The sequence below is a fragment of the Aquarana catesbeiana genome, linkage group LG02, assembly GCF_042186555.1.
Source record: "Aquarana catesbeiana isolate 2022-GZ linkage group LG02, ASM4218655v1, whole genome shotgun sequence".
In the NCBI taxonomy this organism is placed as follows: domain Eukaryota; kingdom Metazoa; phylum Chordata; class Amphibia; order Anura; family Ranidae; genus Aquarana; species Aquarana catesbeiana.
The window spans coordinates 302,427,274-302,444,240 of NC_133325.1; the positions used below are offsets into that span (position 1 = coordinate 302,427,274).

The 16,967-nt window shown below is 42.5% G+C and overlaps 1 protein-coding gene across 7 annotated transcripts in view; it reads left to right on the forward strand.

The window, feature by feature from the left end:
* The window catches only part of HERC2 (HECT and RLD domain containing E3 ubiquitin protein ligase 2), a 287,985-nt gene that overhangs the window by 120,033 nt on the left and 150,985 nt on the right, over positions 1-16,967 (forward strand). For all 7 annotated transcript variants that reach the window (XM_073614619.1, XM_073614626.1, XM_073614620.1 and 4 more), the window contains exons 31-41: positions 16-146; positions 2,793-2,966; positions 6,128-6,264; positions 6,345-6,496; positions 6,583-6,774; positions 7,052-7,239; positions 8,220-8,412; positions 8,503-8,685; positions 10,085-10,269; positions 14,786-14,933; positions 15,015-15,211. In XM_073614619.1, coding sequence (XP_073470720.1) covers positions 16-146; positions 2,793-2,966; positions 6,128-6,264; positions 6,345-6,496; positions 6,583-6,774; positions 7,052-7,239; positions 8,220-8,412; positions 8,503-8,685; positions 10,085-10,269; positions 14,786-14,933; positions 15,015-15,211 — 1,880 coding nt within the window. The remainder of the gene's footprint in view (positions 1-15; positions 147-2,792; positions 2,967-6,127; positions 6,265-6,344; positions 6,497-6,582; positions 6,775-7,051; positions 7,240-8,219; positions 8,413-8,502; positions 8,686-10,084; positions 10,270-14,785; positions 14,934-15,014; positions 15,212-16,967) is intronic.

The window sequence follows — 16,967 nt, forward strand, 5'->3', positions numbered from 1 at the left end:
ATTTTTGCTTGCTAGTGCATAAAAAATCTGAATCGGCAGATGTGGATGACACCAAAATTGGTATTGACGAAGGTGAACAAGAAGAGCCTTTTGTAGTACCTTCTAGTCCTGTGGATAAAAAGCCCATAGCAGTTAAGTCGCAGAAAGTAAGTAAATAGATTGTGCTTTTTTCATGTCCCGTTTTATTTTATTTTTCTGTGTACAGGCATACAGTATTTGGCAAACTTCCATATTTTTGAAAAGTGGTTACCAGGTAGTGGCTTATGGCTGTTTTTGAGGTTGTCCTTAAGCTTGGGGCTCATTCACACCACACCACATCTGTTAAGCTGCATTGATCTGCATAGGTCAACACAGACTCAATGCAAGTGCACCTGGAAAACAATTGTTGTTTAGATCCTTTAGATGCCTCCTCACCTATTAGTTGCAAGGTGACCCTTCTCATGCTTATCACTTGTATGAAGGTTCTGAATTTGCGACCTTATCCTTGCGTTTTCATAAAAGGTTTTCCTGAGGCCTAATGCCTCACTCACACCCCCCCCCCCCCCCTCTTCCTTCGACCTTCACCCACACACCAGGACGTTTTACTGTAGCTGCTGACTTTTAATATATAATATGTGTTTCACAGCCTGTTTCCTACTGCACATTTTAGTAATTACCACAGCCGTTTCATCTGAGGGAAATCCTGAAAACATGATCTTTTGGGGCGCCTTGAGGACTGGAGTTGAGAAACTGCTCTAGATAAATAAAAGTAGTATGGTGTATTAGAATTGCTGATCATGGTTTTTCTACAGTGATAATAGAAAACATAGAAAAGATTTCATTTTTTGTTTCTAAACCTACTGCTAGGGTTTTTCTTTTTATGCCACACTAAAACAAAACAAATTCCTTGCCTCATGTTGCTACATGCATAAGAGAGGGCAAACTAGTAAGGTAAGTTAAGTGTTGACCAGATTGCATATTGGTCTCCTCCTCAGTGGACCGGTTCTATAGACTACACAATCTGTCGTGTTTAGCTGTTTATTCTGCTTACTGTAGTCTTGCTCTTTAGCAAACCGTATTGTTTTAAGGTTTACATTTCCTGTGTAGTCACTGATTTGGGGGCTGACAGCCCAAAATAGTCTTCTGTAAATCCTCATTGGTGTTAAGTCCCTTACGTAATCGCTAAGTCGCTCTTTTGAATCCAAACAATGCTGGTTATGCTGTCCCTTCCTTGCTTGGGGACCATTCTTTTCTGTATTTGGAGAAATAGGTGCAGTAGGGATGTTTGCATATTCTGTTGCTTTTTTTTTTTTTTTTTTGTTCATTGAACGGAACAGGAAACTGATGGCTTATGTGCCCTACAAATTTCAAGTTTGAACACAACACAAGTTAGAAAAACTTGTACCACCCCTATGAAATACACCCCTTTTCCAGGCGATGGATCCCTCACCAGTCTTAGATTAGTGCATGTAGCAAGTAGTTGCTATGCACCCAGTGCTCCGCTTTTGTATCTGGTAACCTGGAAAACTATAAAGACAGAAATATGAGAGATGCCTTTGGCTTATTAAATATACAGGTTTCATATCAAGTACACAAAAGGTAGTGAAATCTGGACTCTTAAAATGTTATAGTAAGAAAACATCAAGGGCTGCTATTGCGGACCATCTGTTAAAGCTTAATTGCAGCCAACAGAAAAATCAGTGCAAAGGACATAAATTACAGACAGTAGGATGTCCCTTGTGCCGATTCCTCATCTTTTAGTAATAGTCTTCCTCTGTCCTGCTAAGGAGCCCCTAAGGGTCTGTCACAGCCTCTCGCCAGGAGAGCCTGGCTATGCCTACCCTTTCCTCCCAGCTGTTCCATTCCTAGGAGTTGTACTACAGCATCTATAAACACTATCTGTGGATAGGTTGGTGCCATTTTTCTTTTATTCAAAGAAGCTGTTGTACGGTTATTAATGAATGGAGCAGTTGGTAAGAAAGAACGGGCATAGTTGGGCTTTCTTGATGAGAGCCTGTGACTGGACGGGACATGCAGGACGGGGGACGATTGCTACTAAAAGGAGAAACATCGGCACAATGAACACATCCTACTGAATGTAAGTTATGTCCGTTGTGCTGATTCTTCTGCTCTTTTATTTTGGCTGCACTAAAGCAGCCCATAAATTCGTGTTTTTTTTTCCCAACCAGTGGTTCGATTTCCCCCATCCACACACTCAATCCTACCTGCTGAGCTATTGTATTCTCACAGTGGGAAGACTTCCCCGCTGTCAGAATACACTAAATGCGGGGAAAACCTGACAGGCTGGTTCAGAAGCTGATCGTTAGATTGACTTATGTACAACCAGCCTGCCCAATACATGGATCGATATTTGGCTGGTTCCTGCTGAACTGACAAAGTTTTGATCCATGTATGGCTGGCTTTAGGATTTAACAATAATAATTATCTGACGTTATTTGGCTAAATATTATGATGGTAATATATCAAAACTAGAGCAGCTGTGCATGGCAACCAGTCAGCTTCTTTATTTCATTTTCAAAGCTTAATCGAACAAGCTGAAGTTAGAAGCTGATGGGTTGCCATGCACTGCTGCTCCAAATTGTGGCTGCTATGATTTTGATCAATTTTCCCCTATGTATCACTCATCCAGAACAAGCATATAGATTTCAAGTCAGAAGAAAGTCAGATTTCCTGATGGGAACACATTTTTTTATACATAAACCTAGTAAAGAAAAATAAAAGATGGGATGATGCATTTATGTTCTTGTGGAAAAATGTTCTGAATATACTTTTACTTTTTTTTTCTCCAACAGGATAAATGGCAGCCCATGCTCAGCTCTGTAACAGGTGTCCATAAATACAAATGGCTGAAACATAACGTGCAGGGTACATACCCCCAGTCTGCATTGCTAAGCATTATAGTGGAGTTTGCTCTGAAGGAGGAGCCAGTGGATGTAGAGAAAATGAGGAAGTGTTTACTGAAGCAGGTATAACTCCATACTGCCACCCTCAGTACATTTGTTTTTATATTTGTCTAGATTTTACCTGTATTGGATTTTTTCCTTTCTACATTTCGTGTGATATCTTACGATTTAGCCTACTAACCCTGTATGTGTTACTATAGTAGTGAATAAAAGCTTTCTCTTTGTACAAGTATAAAAGAGGCATTTACTAAGAGCCGCGTGCAGAAGGCAAATGATTCGTCACTGATCTCGCCCCCCCGCCGCCTGACTCTCCTTAGACAGTTGTACTCAAAAGTTTGCTTACCCTGTACTCTTCGCTAGTTCTCTTCCTACTTAGTCAACCACACCTTTAGCATTACTTACAATTCTACTTCCTCCTCTTCTCTTCCTTTCTCTGTTGGGGTCTCTCAAGGTTCTGTTCTTGGACCTCTCCTATTTTCAATCTACACCTCCTCCCTGGGTCAACTGATGGCCTTCCATGGCTTCCAATACCATCTCTATGCTGATGACACAAATCTATTTCTCTACCCCTCAGCTCACTCATTCAGTCTCCTCACGTATCACTAATTTATTATCTGCTTTATCAGTCTGGATGTCACACCACTTCCTCAAACTTAATCTATCCAAAACCGAACGTTTTTCCTTCCCCTGATCTTTGTCAAAATCGATGGCTTAACTATAAGCCCATCCCTGCATGCCAAGTTCCTAGGTGTAATCCTGGACACTGAACCCTCCTTTAAGCCCCACGTCCAATCACTGTCCAAATCTTGTCGCCTCAACCTCCGCAACATCTCCAAAATACGCTCCTTTCTAACTGATGACACAACAAAGCTCTTAATTCACTCCCTGGTTATCTCTCTCCTCGACTACTGCAACTCCCTCCTCATTGGCGTACCTCTACACAGTCTATCCCCTCTTCAATCCATCATGAATGTTGCTGCCAGACTCATCCACCTTACCAATCGCTCTGTCTGCTACTCTTCTCTGTCAATCCCTCCACTGGCTTCCGCTCACCCAACTAATTCAATTCAAATTCAATTCAAAACACTAACAACTACTTACAAAGCCATCCACATCTCTGCCCCCATCTACATCACTGACCTAGTCCCAAAATACCAACCTAATCATTCTCTTTGTTCTTCTCAAGACCTCCTGCTCTCTAGCTCCCTTATCACCTCCTCCCATGCTGGCCTCCAGGACTTTTCCAGAGCCTCTCCAATCCTATGGAACTCCTTACCCCAATCTGTCCGATTTATCTCCTATTACTTTTAGACGATCCCTGAAAACTCTCCTCTTCAGAGAAGCCTACCCTACTCACACCGAAGAGCTTTATTTTAATTTTCTCCATCTGATCATCCCCCACAGCTGCTACCTTTTTGTTCCACTTGACCCTCCCTTTTAGACTGTAAGCTCTAATGAGCAGGGCCCTCTGATCCCTCCTGTATTGATTTGTGTTGTAACTGTACTGTTTGCCCTCATGTTTTAAAGCGCTGCGCAAAATGTTGGCGCTATATATATCTTGTATAATAATAATAATAATTCAAGTTGGATGGAAGTAGGACTGATGTCGCAGGGCAAAGTAGGATGACAGTCGTGTCGTACCAGTGTGAATCCAGCCTAAATCGTAATGATAACCAAAATCTTCTAAATTGCCCTGATCACAAGTTTACATCCTCTAGAATGTTTGGCCTTGATACAGACATCACAAGGTGATGCACAAAGGTTAAAATAGCAAATAAAGGTTAATTTCCCACATCTGTGGCTTTTTAAATTGCAATTCATGTCTGTGTATAAATAGTCAGCGAGTTTGGTAGCTCTCATGTGGATGCACTGAGCAGGCTAGATGCTGAGCCATGGGGAGCAGAAAAGAACTGTCAAAAGACCTGCATAACAAGGTAATGGAACTTTTATAAAGATGAAAAAATATATTCAAAGCCTTGAATATGCCAGTCAGTAATGTTCGATCACTTATTAAGAAGTAGAAAATTTCAGATCTCTTCATACCATGCCAGGGTCCGGGAGACCAAGAAAGATTGAAGCCACAACTGCCAGAAACCTTGTTCGGGATACAGAGAAAAACCCAGGAGAAATACAGTTTGCTCTTGGAAAAAGAGAGTGTGGTTGTTTCAAGGAGCACAATCTAATGATACTTAAACAAAAATGAGCTTCGTGGTTGAGTTGCTAGAAAGAAGCCTTTTACTGCACCAATGCCACAAAAACGCCTGGTTACAGTATGCTTGACAATACCATGACACGCCTCACACTGTGATCTGGTATGACGAGACCAAAATAGAGCTTTATAGTCACAAGCGCTATGTTTGGAGAGGGGTCAACAAGGCCTATAGCGACAAGAATACCATTACCACTGGGAAGCATGGTGATGGCTCACTGATGTTTTGTGATGTGTGGGCGCTAAAGCTACAGGGAATCTTGTGAAAATTGATGGCACGAGGAATGCAGCATGTTATCAGAAAATACTGGCAGACAATTTGCGTTCTACTGCACGAAGGTTGCTCATGAGATGCTCTTAGACTTTCCATCACGACAATGACCCTAAGCACAAGGCCAAGTAGACCCTCTAGTGGTTACAGCAGAAAAAGGTGAGGGTTCTGGAGTGGTCATCAGTCTCCTGACCTTAATATTATCAAACCACTCTGGGGATATCTCAAACTTGCAGTTCATGCAAGACGACCTGAAGGCATTTTACCAAGACGAATGGGCAGCTATACCACCTGCAAGAATTCTGGGCCTCATAGACAACTATTACAAAAGACTGCACGCTGTCATTGATGCTAAAGGGGCAATACACAGTATTAAGAACTAAGGGGATGCAGATTTTCAACAGGGGTCATTTCATTTCTTTACTTGTTGCCATGTTTTGTTTTATGATTGTGCCATTCTGTTATGACCTACAGTTACAGAATAGGAATCCCATGAGAAATAAAAGAAATGTGTTTTGACTGCTCACGCATGTTTTCTTTAAAAATGGTACATCCGGTATATTACCAATTCTCCAAGGGGATACAAACTTTTGAGCACAACTGTATTCCCTGTGAGATGCAAATTTTCACTTTTTGAGTATAAATCCACCAAAAAACGTACATCATTACTTTTTTCTTCTTTTGCCATTCTATTAACAATTGTGTAAAATTTAATTTTAAATGATTTGTTTTATTTGCTCACAGCTGGAGAGAGCAGAGGTTCGTCTAGAAGGAATAGACACCATGTTAAAACTGGCTGCAAAAACCTTTCTTCTTCCATCTGTACAGTATGCAATGTTTTGTGGCTGGCAGAGACTAGTTCCAGAGGGAACCAATCTGAGGTACATTGTCGTTTTCAGACAGTGTTATGTACTGCAGATATTTTGTGTCTTCTAGATTCTAATTGCTTCATATGTTGTAGTGAGCCTCTGACAGACTGCCTGAAGGATGTTGACCTCATTCCACCTTTTAATCGAATGTTACTGGAGGTGACGTATGGCAAACTATATGCTTGGGCCATTCAGAATATCAGAAATATATTGCTTGATGCCTCCAGTAGATTTAAAGAAATTGGTATGTACCTTGGAGGGAGTATGGCTTTTGTTGTAAGGTAATTTTTAGGAAAAAAAAAAAGTTAAACTCCTGTTTTGTCACCTTAGGAGTTCAGCCTGTCCCCCTGCAGGCAATCACCAATGAAAATCCTTCAGGACCAAGTCTAGGGACCATACCACAAGCCAGGTTTATGCTGGTAATGTTAAACATGCTGACTCGGCAACATGGAGCCAATAGCCTTAATCTGCTTCTCAACTCTGGCATGCTGGCCTTGACTCAAACCATCATGCGACTTATTGGTAGGCAATAGTATATCAGATGTTTATGTATAAAAACCTATGTGTTAAACAGCAAAATGCTCTTTATAGCCAGTTAAGTCTTCCATGTGTTAATATTAAATTATTCCAGCCTTTTTCATGGAGGTTTATTTGGCCAGGAGGAATGTTGTGAAAGTATATTGAGTGTTGGGTTCTTTGTGTTAAATGTATAACAAAGTTTTAATGTAAATTAAAATGACATGTATATACGAAATTACTATAAAATGTCATGATGGCATTCTATAAACGAATTACTCAGGTCCGAGTTCTGACAACATTGAAGAAGAATCAAATACATGTATACTGGGAGCATCTGCCACTGTGTTGGAAGAGTCTAGAAAGGAAACTACACCAGTGCAGCTGCCTGCCTCCGGACCTGAGCTAGCTGCCATGATGAAAATTGGAACCAGGGTGATGAGAGGAGTTGACTGGAAGTGGGGAGACCAAGTATGTTTTTCTTTTCATAAACTAGTAGCATTGCTCAAGCTATGGGCTCTTTTATTTGGGTTCATTTAAATTTAGAGTAAACATTTAGGCCCCTTTCTCGCGTGGCGGACTCCGTTTTTGATCAGCAAAGGTTTAGCAGACAGATTTGCTTATCTGAGTAGAGCGGGTGGATGACAGGAAGCTCAGTCACAGCAGGAATCAGTGGGGAAGAGGGCGAGGGAGCACACGCATGCATTTCTGTCTGATGTCTCCCTCCTTTTGCTATATGCATAGCTGACAGGATGTCCTGACTCCAAGCGGTTACTGGTAACAGTGGAGCTCCAGCACACAGCCTGTGCTTGACAGTCTCGGGTGTGCATGTTTCCCTGTGAGACTGTATAGAAGGGAGTGTGTCCATTCCCTACACTCAGGCCTCAGAATACAGTCAGCTCTCTGCTCTGTGCTATGCAGTGTGACATCAGATCCCCACCCGCTGCCTTTGGAAGCTTAGAAATACTGCGTAAATGTAGCACTTTTGAACTGATGTAGCGGAGAGGAGGCTGCAGATAAAAAGATACAATTTATGTAGAAGGAGTTAGTAGTTTCATCTCTGTATGTTACCAGAGGCTGGTCATTTCACTGGGTATATGTAGGGTTTTAAAACCACTTTAATCCTATTGATGGCTGGCCAGGCTGCCTCTGCTACACTGAAATCCCAAGCAGAAGCATTGTTGGCTCTTTTTTGCTGGACTTCAGAACTTCACCTATCCCCACCCCTCTCTGTCTCTGGTAGCATTCATGGTGAATAATTCTGGAGTACTTGAGAGTTTTGAAATACAGTCATGGCCATTTATTTCCCCAACTTTTTTTTCTACATTTAGTAAATGGAACTAACTTGTAAGTGTTTGCTTGCTTTTTAGTCAGTTGTGTTCATAATCTATTAGAGTTCTGTGTTTACTATCCAGCTTTATCGTCTTGATTTTACTTTATTTTTCTCCAAGGATGGCCCACCGCCTGGGCTAGGTCGTGTCATTGGAGAACTTGGAGAAGATGGCTGGATTAGAGTTCAGTGGGATACAGGAAGCACTAATTCATACAGAATGGGCAAAGAAGGAAAGTATGATCTGAAACTGACAGAACCTCCACCTGCTACCCAGCCCATGGCAGATGACTCTGACACTGAAGATGATTCAGGTTAGCCTTTGGTTTATCTGCATGAGCTTTTATTTTGCCTGATCCAGTGTGAGTAGTTTGTTTCATTCATGTTTTCATTGTGCCTTTCAGAAGGAGAGCAGGCAGACAAAAATCTCCATCCTACCTCTATGATGTTGATGAGTACTGTAAACCTTCTACAGAACTTGTGTCTCTCAGCTGGGATCAATGCGGAGGTTATGCAATGTGAAGCAACTAAAACGTTGTGTGGATTACTGCGCATGTTGGTCCAAAGTGGCACCATGGATAAAACCGGTGAGGGAAGATATTTGCAGGGACATAACTAGAAGTGGTTCTAAAGCAGTTTTTTTTACCATAACCATTTGCTTACTGGGCACTTATACCTCCTTCCTGACCAGGCCAATTTTCAGCTTTCAGCACTGTCGCACTTTGACAATTTTGCAGTCATGCAACACTGTACCCATATGAAATGTTTATCATTTTTTTGAGACAGATGGCCCCTTTTTTTTTTTTTTTGGTGATATTTAGTCAGCTCTAGGTTTTTTTATTTTTTGCCAAATGGGAAAAAAAAACCCAAAAATCTTTCTTAGTGTCTCTTAAATTATTTTGCAAATAAGTAATTTTTCTCCTGGACTGATGGCCCTGATTATCTGTGTGCATGTCCCCTCTCAGGATTACCAGTTACCGACAACAGCACTTGAGAGGGAATGCCCATAACCGGCAATTCTGTTTAAACTGTGATAAGCTGTGATTGGACACAGCTGATCATGTGGTAAAGGGCCGCTGTGATTGGCTCTTTACCATGATCTGTGATCAGCTACACAGCGATCACAGCGCGCGAGGGGCATGGTGCCGGGAAGGTGTCCATGGATGCCCTCCTGGAACAACAGAGGTGCGCTGTAGCCGTCTTTCGGCTATGGCGCAGTTAGGAAGTGGTTAAAGTGGTTCTAAGGCCATAAGGTTTTAACTTAATTTATTCTCTGCATTAAGGTAAAAAAAAATGACTGCAGTACTTACTACTTACGTGAGCCTGATCTTGATCCAGCGATGTGCACAAGAGCAGGGAATCTCCAAGCTCTGTCCTTTCTCACTGGGCAGATTGATAGTAGCAGGAGCCATAGGCTCCCACACCTGTCAATCAAATCTTATGAGGGGCCGAGCCCCGCTGTCTGTGTCAATACTCGGGCATGAGCCTGTTTTCTATAGGGGGGCACTCGCTCGGGGGGTTTGTGGCAGAGCCAGGAGCACCGGCAGCAGACCCGAGAAGAGGAGGATCGGGGCTGCTCTGTGCAAAACCACTGCACAGAGCAGATAAATATGACATATTTGTTATCTTACATATAAAAAAAAGAAACCTTTTACAAGCACTTTTAAAGGGTATCCAAATTTTCCTTTACAAAATCGGTCTGGTGTGCAATGAACAATGCACCCAATTGGAGTTCAGCTGCTATCAGTTTATAACAGAAAAAGCTATACAGAATATTTTTTAATGGTGGTTTTATTGTAATTGCATAGTATTTTTTAGTTTGTCAAATGCAATTCCCATTTCATTAGGAACAAATCTAACATTATCCTTTGTCAGAGTCCACCCCCCCCCTCTCCAAATACTATATTATTCCTACTATATAGTAACTATACCTTCCTACCTATAATGTTTTTTGTTTTTTTTTTAAATGACATTATCTTTTTTCAGTGGCCTGTTCAAATAAACTTGTTTATAAAGAGCAAAATAGGAGCTGGTGCACACTGGGATTCATCCGCAGCATTGCTCTCATGCCACAAATGTGCAGTACATTAAGTATGTCACAATGGATATCCTTGTTGATGAAGATTGTGGAGGGACCAGAATCCTTCACTGCTGCCACATTACAAAGACAGGTATTTAGTTTGCTTTATCGTCAGCTAATCTTTTTAGTTTGTTTGTTCTATGTATGTTATATATCTATCTATCCATCTGTCTTTGATCAGTATTTATTTATTTTGCTGTCAAGACTCCTTGGCTCCAAGAGATTGATAGCTTTTAGCTACAATGCTTCAGGTGCCGAAAAAGAATGTCTGTCTTTTTTTTTTTTTTTTTTTTTTACCCCTTCTAATGGTTTTGTTTTTCTTCACTAGGCAAACAGGCATGTTTGCTGCACCACTATTGAGTTTTGGTTTTCTTGCCGGGACATGGATACCATCAGGGGTGCAGGCCCGGCATACATGCTTGGGCTTCTCTCCCCCTGCAGATAAATTGCTCCATAACTGTGCAGAGACAGTTGTCTGAAGAGCAGTTCTGATAGTACAACAGTCACTATATGCAGTTATAAAGAACAAAAAATTTACATCCTTGCCAATGTCATGCTTTTAACCACCAGTAGGTGGCATGCACTTCTGCTGAAACACTTGTTCTGACTTCAGTGGTTTTAGAAGCAGGTTTTAAATTTCACACTTGTGTTATGGAGCTTATCTTCAGCTGGACACCTTTTTATTTAGCCCTGGTTCACACTGAATGTGACTACAAAGTGGTCCGATTTAAACGTGACTTCAGTTCGCCTTACATTGCGATTTCTGACGATTTCAGTGTACTGACTTGGCTGTGTCCAAAAAGTACAGTGTGTGGCATAATTTCAAAAATGAGAAAAATGGTAGCGCCCCCCCCCCCCCCCCTTATCCGAGCATACAGGCCAGGAAAGGAAAGAGACATGAGGGGACCAGACCCTTATCTGAGCATGCAGGCCAGGAAAAGAAGGGACATGAGGGGACCAGACCCTTATCTGAGCATGCAGGCCAGGAAAAGAAAGAGACATGAGGGGACCAGACCCTTATCTGAGCATGCAGGCCAGGAAAGGAAAGGGACATGAGGGGACCAGACCCTTATCTGAGCATGCAGGCCAGGAAAGGAAAGGGGCATGAGGGGATCAGACCCTTATCTGAGCATGCAAGCCAGGAAAGGAAAGGGACATGAGGGGACCAGACCCTTATCCAAGCATGCAGGGCAGGAAAGGAAAGGGGCATGAGGGGACCAGGCCCTTATCTGAGCATGCAGGCCAGGAAAGGAAAGGGACATGAGGGGACCAGACCCTTAACTGAGCATGCAGGCTAGGAACGGGAGGACCCCCTTGTTAAAGGCAGGCCAGGAAAGGGAGGGGACAAGCAAGGGCCCCCCTCATTAACCACACCAGGCCAATTCTCAACATGGGGGGTACTTATATTTATTTTTACACTTTTTTTTGTACCCCATCCTCATTTACATGGGGGGGGGGGGGGTATCTGAGGGCACACTTGTTAAATGCAAGCCAGGGACAGGAGGGCTCCCTTGTTAAATGAAAGCCAGGAAAGGGAGGGGACAAGCGAGGGCTCCCCTCATGAACCACACCAGGCCACATGCCCTCAACTGGGGGGGGGGGGGGTACTTTGGGGTAGGGGAGGATCTTAATCTGGGCGATGACATCACAAGGGGGCGGGGGTCACATTGACGTCATTGGGTGGCCCCTCACCTTAGTTATTTAAGAACTGTCATTTGGCAGGAACCTTCTGCGGGTGCAGAGATTTTTTTTTCGGGCTGGCGGTAGTGGCGTGCTTTGTGATCGATGATGGATCTACACCGGGGGGGACAGTTTTTTTTAAAATGAGTATCAAAAACTGTTTTTTTTTTAATTTAATTTATTTTTACCCTTTTTTACCCCATACTTTACATGGGAGGGGGGAGGGATTTGAGGGGACTTCCATATTCCGATAAGTGGCCTCCCCCCTTAACCATCATAACGTGTGTGTTTCTCATTGGTCATTGCACTTGCATTGCCAGAGGGGGCTGAGGTTATTAGGGTTGAGAGGCAAGCTCCTACGGGGGTATCGCTACACTCCTTTACTTGAAGTCCTTTGGCACTCCCTTCCCTCTGTGGTATTTTCATACTCTAATGCCGTGCACACGGGCGGACTTTCCGACCGGACTGGTCCGACGGACCGAATCCGGCGGACAATCCGACCGTGTGTGGGCTGCATCGGACTTCGGACGGACCATTTCGGTCGGAAATCCAACGGACTTAAATTTGAAACTTGCTTCAAATCTTTACGTCGTAGATCTGCCGGACTCAGTTACTGACGGAAAGCCCGTTCGTCAGTATGCTGGTCCAACGGACCAGATACGACGCGAGGGCAGGGTACTGCATCTCGCTCTCGCTGCAATAGGAAAAACAAATTTTCCTATTGCGGCGAGCGCGGGGCATACCAGGCCCTTAGATCTGGTATGGATTTTTAAGGGGAACCCCCTACACCGAAAAAACGGCGTGGGGTCCCCCCCAAAATCCATACCAGACATCACCCGGTGATGTTGACCATGCCCCCTTAAAACGTCATAGTCCCAGCATGCCCAGGGACTGTGACGTCTTAAAGGGGTGGGGTCACCGCCTATATAAGTCATAGCGGAGCGCTCAGAGAGCATTACAGCAGGAGAGAGCGTCGTGTCAACATTGGAAGAAGAGGGGAGGGAAGAAGGCAGAAGTCCGGGCCACCGCTAGCAAAAGAGCGGCAGAAGATAGCGGAGGAGCCGGCAGAAGAACCGGACGCCGGGAGAAGAGGCCGGAGAGACCCCCCGAAGTCGGAAGAAGACCCCTGGAGCTGTCTAATTACTTTAAAAACCTGTCTAGTGTGTTTTTTTATTGACACTTTTTCCCTAGGTGAATGGGTAGGGATACGATGTACCCCATACTCATTCACCTAGGGTGGTGGGCCGGGATCTGGGGGCCCCCTTATTAAAGCATAGGGGGTTCCCCTTAAAATCCATACCAGACCTAAGGACCTGGTATGCCCCGTGACGGGGCTTGCAAGGTGTCAATCTCGCCGAGATTGACTTCCTTTTCTAGTCCCGTCGTACCCGAGTCACGTTCAAAATGAACGGACTTGTCCGTGTGTGGGCAAGTCCGTTCATTCGGAAAGTCCGCCGTAACTCCGTCGGGAAGGCCGGCGGACCTAGTCTGCCAGAAAGTCCAGTCATGTGTAGGCAAGTGCGTCCGTTCAGAAAGTCCGTCGGAAGTCCGTCGGGAAGACCGTCGGACCTAGTTTCCCAGAAAGTCTGGTCGTGTGTACGCTGCATCAGCTCTACTTTGCTACAAAAATCATGAATGGTGGTTGTGGCCAGGGTAATTCTGTGTTGGTCATTCACTTTAATTGCATTTTTTTTTTTCCCCCAAGTTTTTTTTAGTTATTTATTTATTTTTTTAAAGAAGGCCTTCTATTTTAAAGCTTTCAGTGTCATGCCACAGTATGTGCTCCTGAGCACAATTTCTTTGGTCTCTCTCTAGGCTCTTTTTGCATCATAAAGTGGGAGGAGACCAAGGCTTCCATTGTTTACAATGATCTAAAGAGGATTTTCAAACCCTTTTTTGTTTTTTTTAGTGCTGCTTAAAAAATGAAATGCTATAGTAGTATTACACTTGAGTTAGGAAAAAATGCCATTTGAATCATTTTGAAGAAGATGCATATGTGGAATTCATTATAGTATCTGTTGTAAAATAAAAAAAAAATGAAATACAATACAAGAGCAACAGCCTTTTCATTTTGCCACCTCACTCGTTGACATTGCCATTTACAATGCATGTCCAGCGGTTCCGGGTTTTTTTTTTTTTTTTTTTTTTTTTTTTGTAGATTATAGGAAGTTCTACATAAAATGATAGAATGCTGTATTTTTAATTTGGTAGTGGTCTGCAAACCATGTCATAAGAAATCAAAACGGTTTGAGCCGTCCTTACAAAAAGCTAGGTTTTATTATACTGTATATTGTCTATTTGCATTTCAGGAAATATAAGCGATTGGGAGTTTTTAAACCATCCCCTACTTCCAAAATGAAAAGTTATTGCTTTAGAAATACTTTAAAGATCTATACAACCAAAAAGCAAATCTTTATTATATTGTAGCTTACGAATTATTGGATGTGATGACTGCATTAGTTTTTTCTTTTTTTGTATTTTTTTTTTCCCCCTATATTTTCATCTTGTGATCCAGCCAGTAAGTCTGTTATTTTTGAATAGAAGAAGCTCCCCTGCAAAACGTAGCAGTTAGACGGTTGAGACAAATCATTTACCACTGACATGGGTTCTTACAATTATTCGCTTTTATTCATGTAAACCTTTATCCCAAAAAAGTGATTTGCTGCAACTGCAGTGTTAGCGGGAGTTGGGCTTCAATTTGTTATTGTATTTAAATTGGTTGTAAAGGCTCAAGTTATTATTATTTTTTTTTTTTTTTACCCTCATGAAAAGAAAACTGTGTGCATTGTGTGTATTTTGCTCCAGCATTGCACTGTTTCATTTGGTTGAATACGAAAAAAGTCTATTTTTACTTAAATATTGACTTTTATTATTTATTATCCTTGGTTTCTCTTTGCCACTATTTTAACTTGTTTCTTGTTTTCTAGATACTGGCAGTTCGACTGTTGCAAGCCGTCCTCCCCTCCTGGGACAAAAATGAGAGGTCTGCAGATATGAAACTGCTAGTGGAAAAACTCTTTGGGTTTTTGGGTAGCCTGCTGAGCACATGTTCCTCTGACATCCCTCTTCTGAGAGGTGAGTAGGTAACTTCATTGCAAATTTAATTGTACTGTATGGGCCTTTCACAGTGCCAATAATGCTGTATGATTTTTCTAGAATCCACATTGAGGAGGAGGAAAGCAAGGCCACAAGCCTCCCTTACTGCAACTCACAGCAGTACCCTAGCAGAGGAGATTGTAGCTCTTCTCCGCACTCTTCATTCATTAAATCAGTGGAATGGCCTCATCAACAAATACATTAATGCCCAGCTCACCTCCGTTACCCGTGTTTTTGAGGGCAAGCGTAGTGACATGGTAAGATATGTCTATCTAATGCAGAGAGAGGCTTGTTTGCATGCTTCTAGGAAGCAGGACTGATGCAAATAGTTCTTTTAAAATGTCAGAAATAAAATCTATAGTATCGCATAGATAAAAATATACACATATGGCAGTTTTGGAAATATATTATTGCACTATCCAAGTCATACTTGCTTTTGGAATGCTTCATACTACACAGCATATATTGCAAAAGTTGAAAGCTTTGTGTAACCAAACAATGATTTCAATACTAAAATGAGATCCAGCATTTATATAATTTTCTTCTATTCCATGCTTTCTCATTAATTAAAATAAAGTATGGCAACTTTTATTTTAATTTTATTTTTTATTAGTTTTGGGTAGAGTGGAGATGGATTAGAACCACTGTCAGTTTGTATTACTGTCTGTGTCCCCTTTAGGGAGATTCACCCGCTCTATTATCCTGTTTACCATTATCAATGAAAGTAAAAGAAAATCCCAAATTTTGGGTTGTCCCCAGAAAAGTAATAGAGGGGAAATCTTCCAATGAGGAGACTAGTTCTGGGGACCTGGGGGTTACCTTAATTTTCAGGGATTTCCCCTCACTTACTGTTAGGCTAAATCTCCCCAATGGGACACAGATGGCGAAAAAAAAAAAAAAAAATCTGATGTGGGTTATAAGCCTACCTTGCGCTGTCCAAAATGTCTAGATCCAGCGATGTTGCAGGAGTGTCTCGGCTGCCGAGGACTCCCCTCCTCATTATTGGCTAAGACAGCATCATGGTGCTATGGGTTTTTGCTGCTGTCAATCAAAGTCAGTGAGCGAAAGGGGGCGGGGCAGGGTTGCGAATCTGTGTCTGAATGGACACAGGGAGCTGCGGCTCAGCTCGGTTGCCCCCATAGCAAGCTGAAAAAGGAGGGTAGCCCCTGGAAGTCGCACATCTATAGTATCCTAGAGAGGTGAATGGAGTGGCAACCTCAGCTTGGACACCAACCGGGCCACGCCCCAACGCGTTTCACTCCGCCCCCTGAAGCTTAGTTGCGGGGATAGGGAACTCATTTGTGTGAGGAGTATTTAAGCATCATTGGTAGTCGCTCATTAGGTGTATAGAGGTAGCAGGTGTGTGTGATTCATTGTGATTGGTATTTGTAGATCTGTCAGTGCAATTTAACCTAAAGGGCTACTATCTATGGGATGAACAAAATTTTGAGTGCAAGAAAAGAATATATAAACACTAATACTCCCAAAAGGGCTAATAAGCTAGAAAACAAAAAACTTTATTAATATGTGTATAGGTAAAAATTAAAAGTTTTTTTTTTTTTCTTCATGGTTAAAGCTATGTTTGCTAGAAATGTTTTTCTTGCAAGCATAGCTTTAACCATGAATGATCAAAAAAATAAAAAACACGTTTTCTAGCTTATTAGCTTTTTTGGGAGTATTTAGCGTTTTATATATTCTTTTCTTGCAACCACAATTTTATGCATCGCATAGAGTAGCACTTTAGGTTAAATTGCACAGGTCTACAAATATCAATCACAATGAAACACACACAGGGCCGGTGCTACCACTAGGCAGCCGCCTAGGGCGCACTGCCACCTAGGGCGCAGCCATGGCCAGTGCCACATTCCTCTCCTCTCACCTCCTCATCCCCGGTGGATGTCATACGAACTCTGCTGCCAGGTGGAACCGTGGAAGTAGTAACCTAGTTGGCAGGACTGCGTGGGGACGGTCAGACCAGATACTCCAGCCATGTGCTGCTCGCTGTTTCCAGCA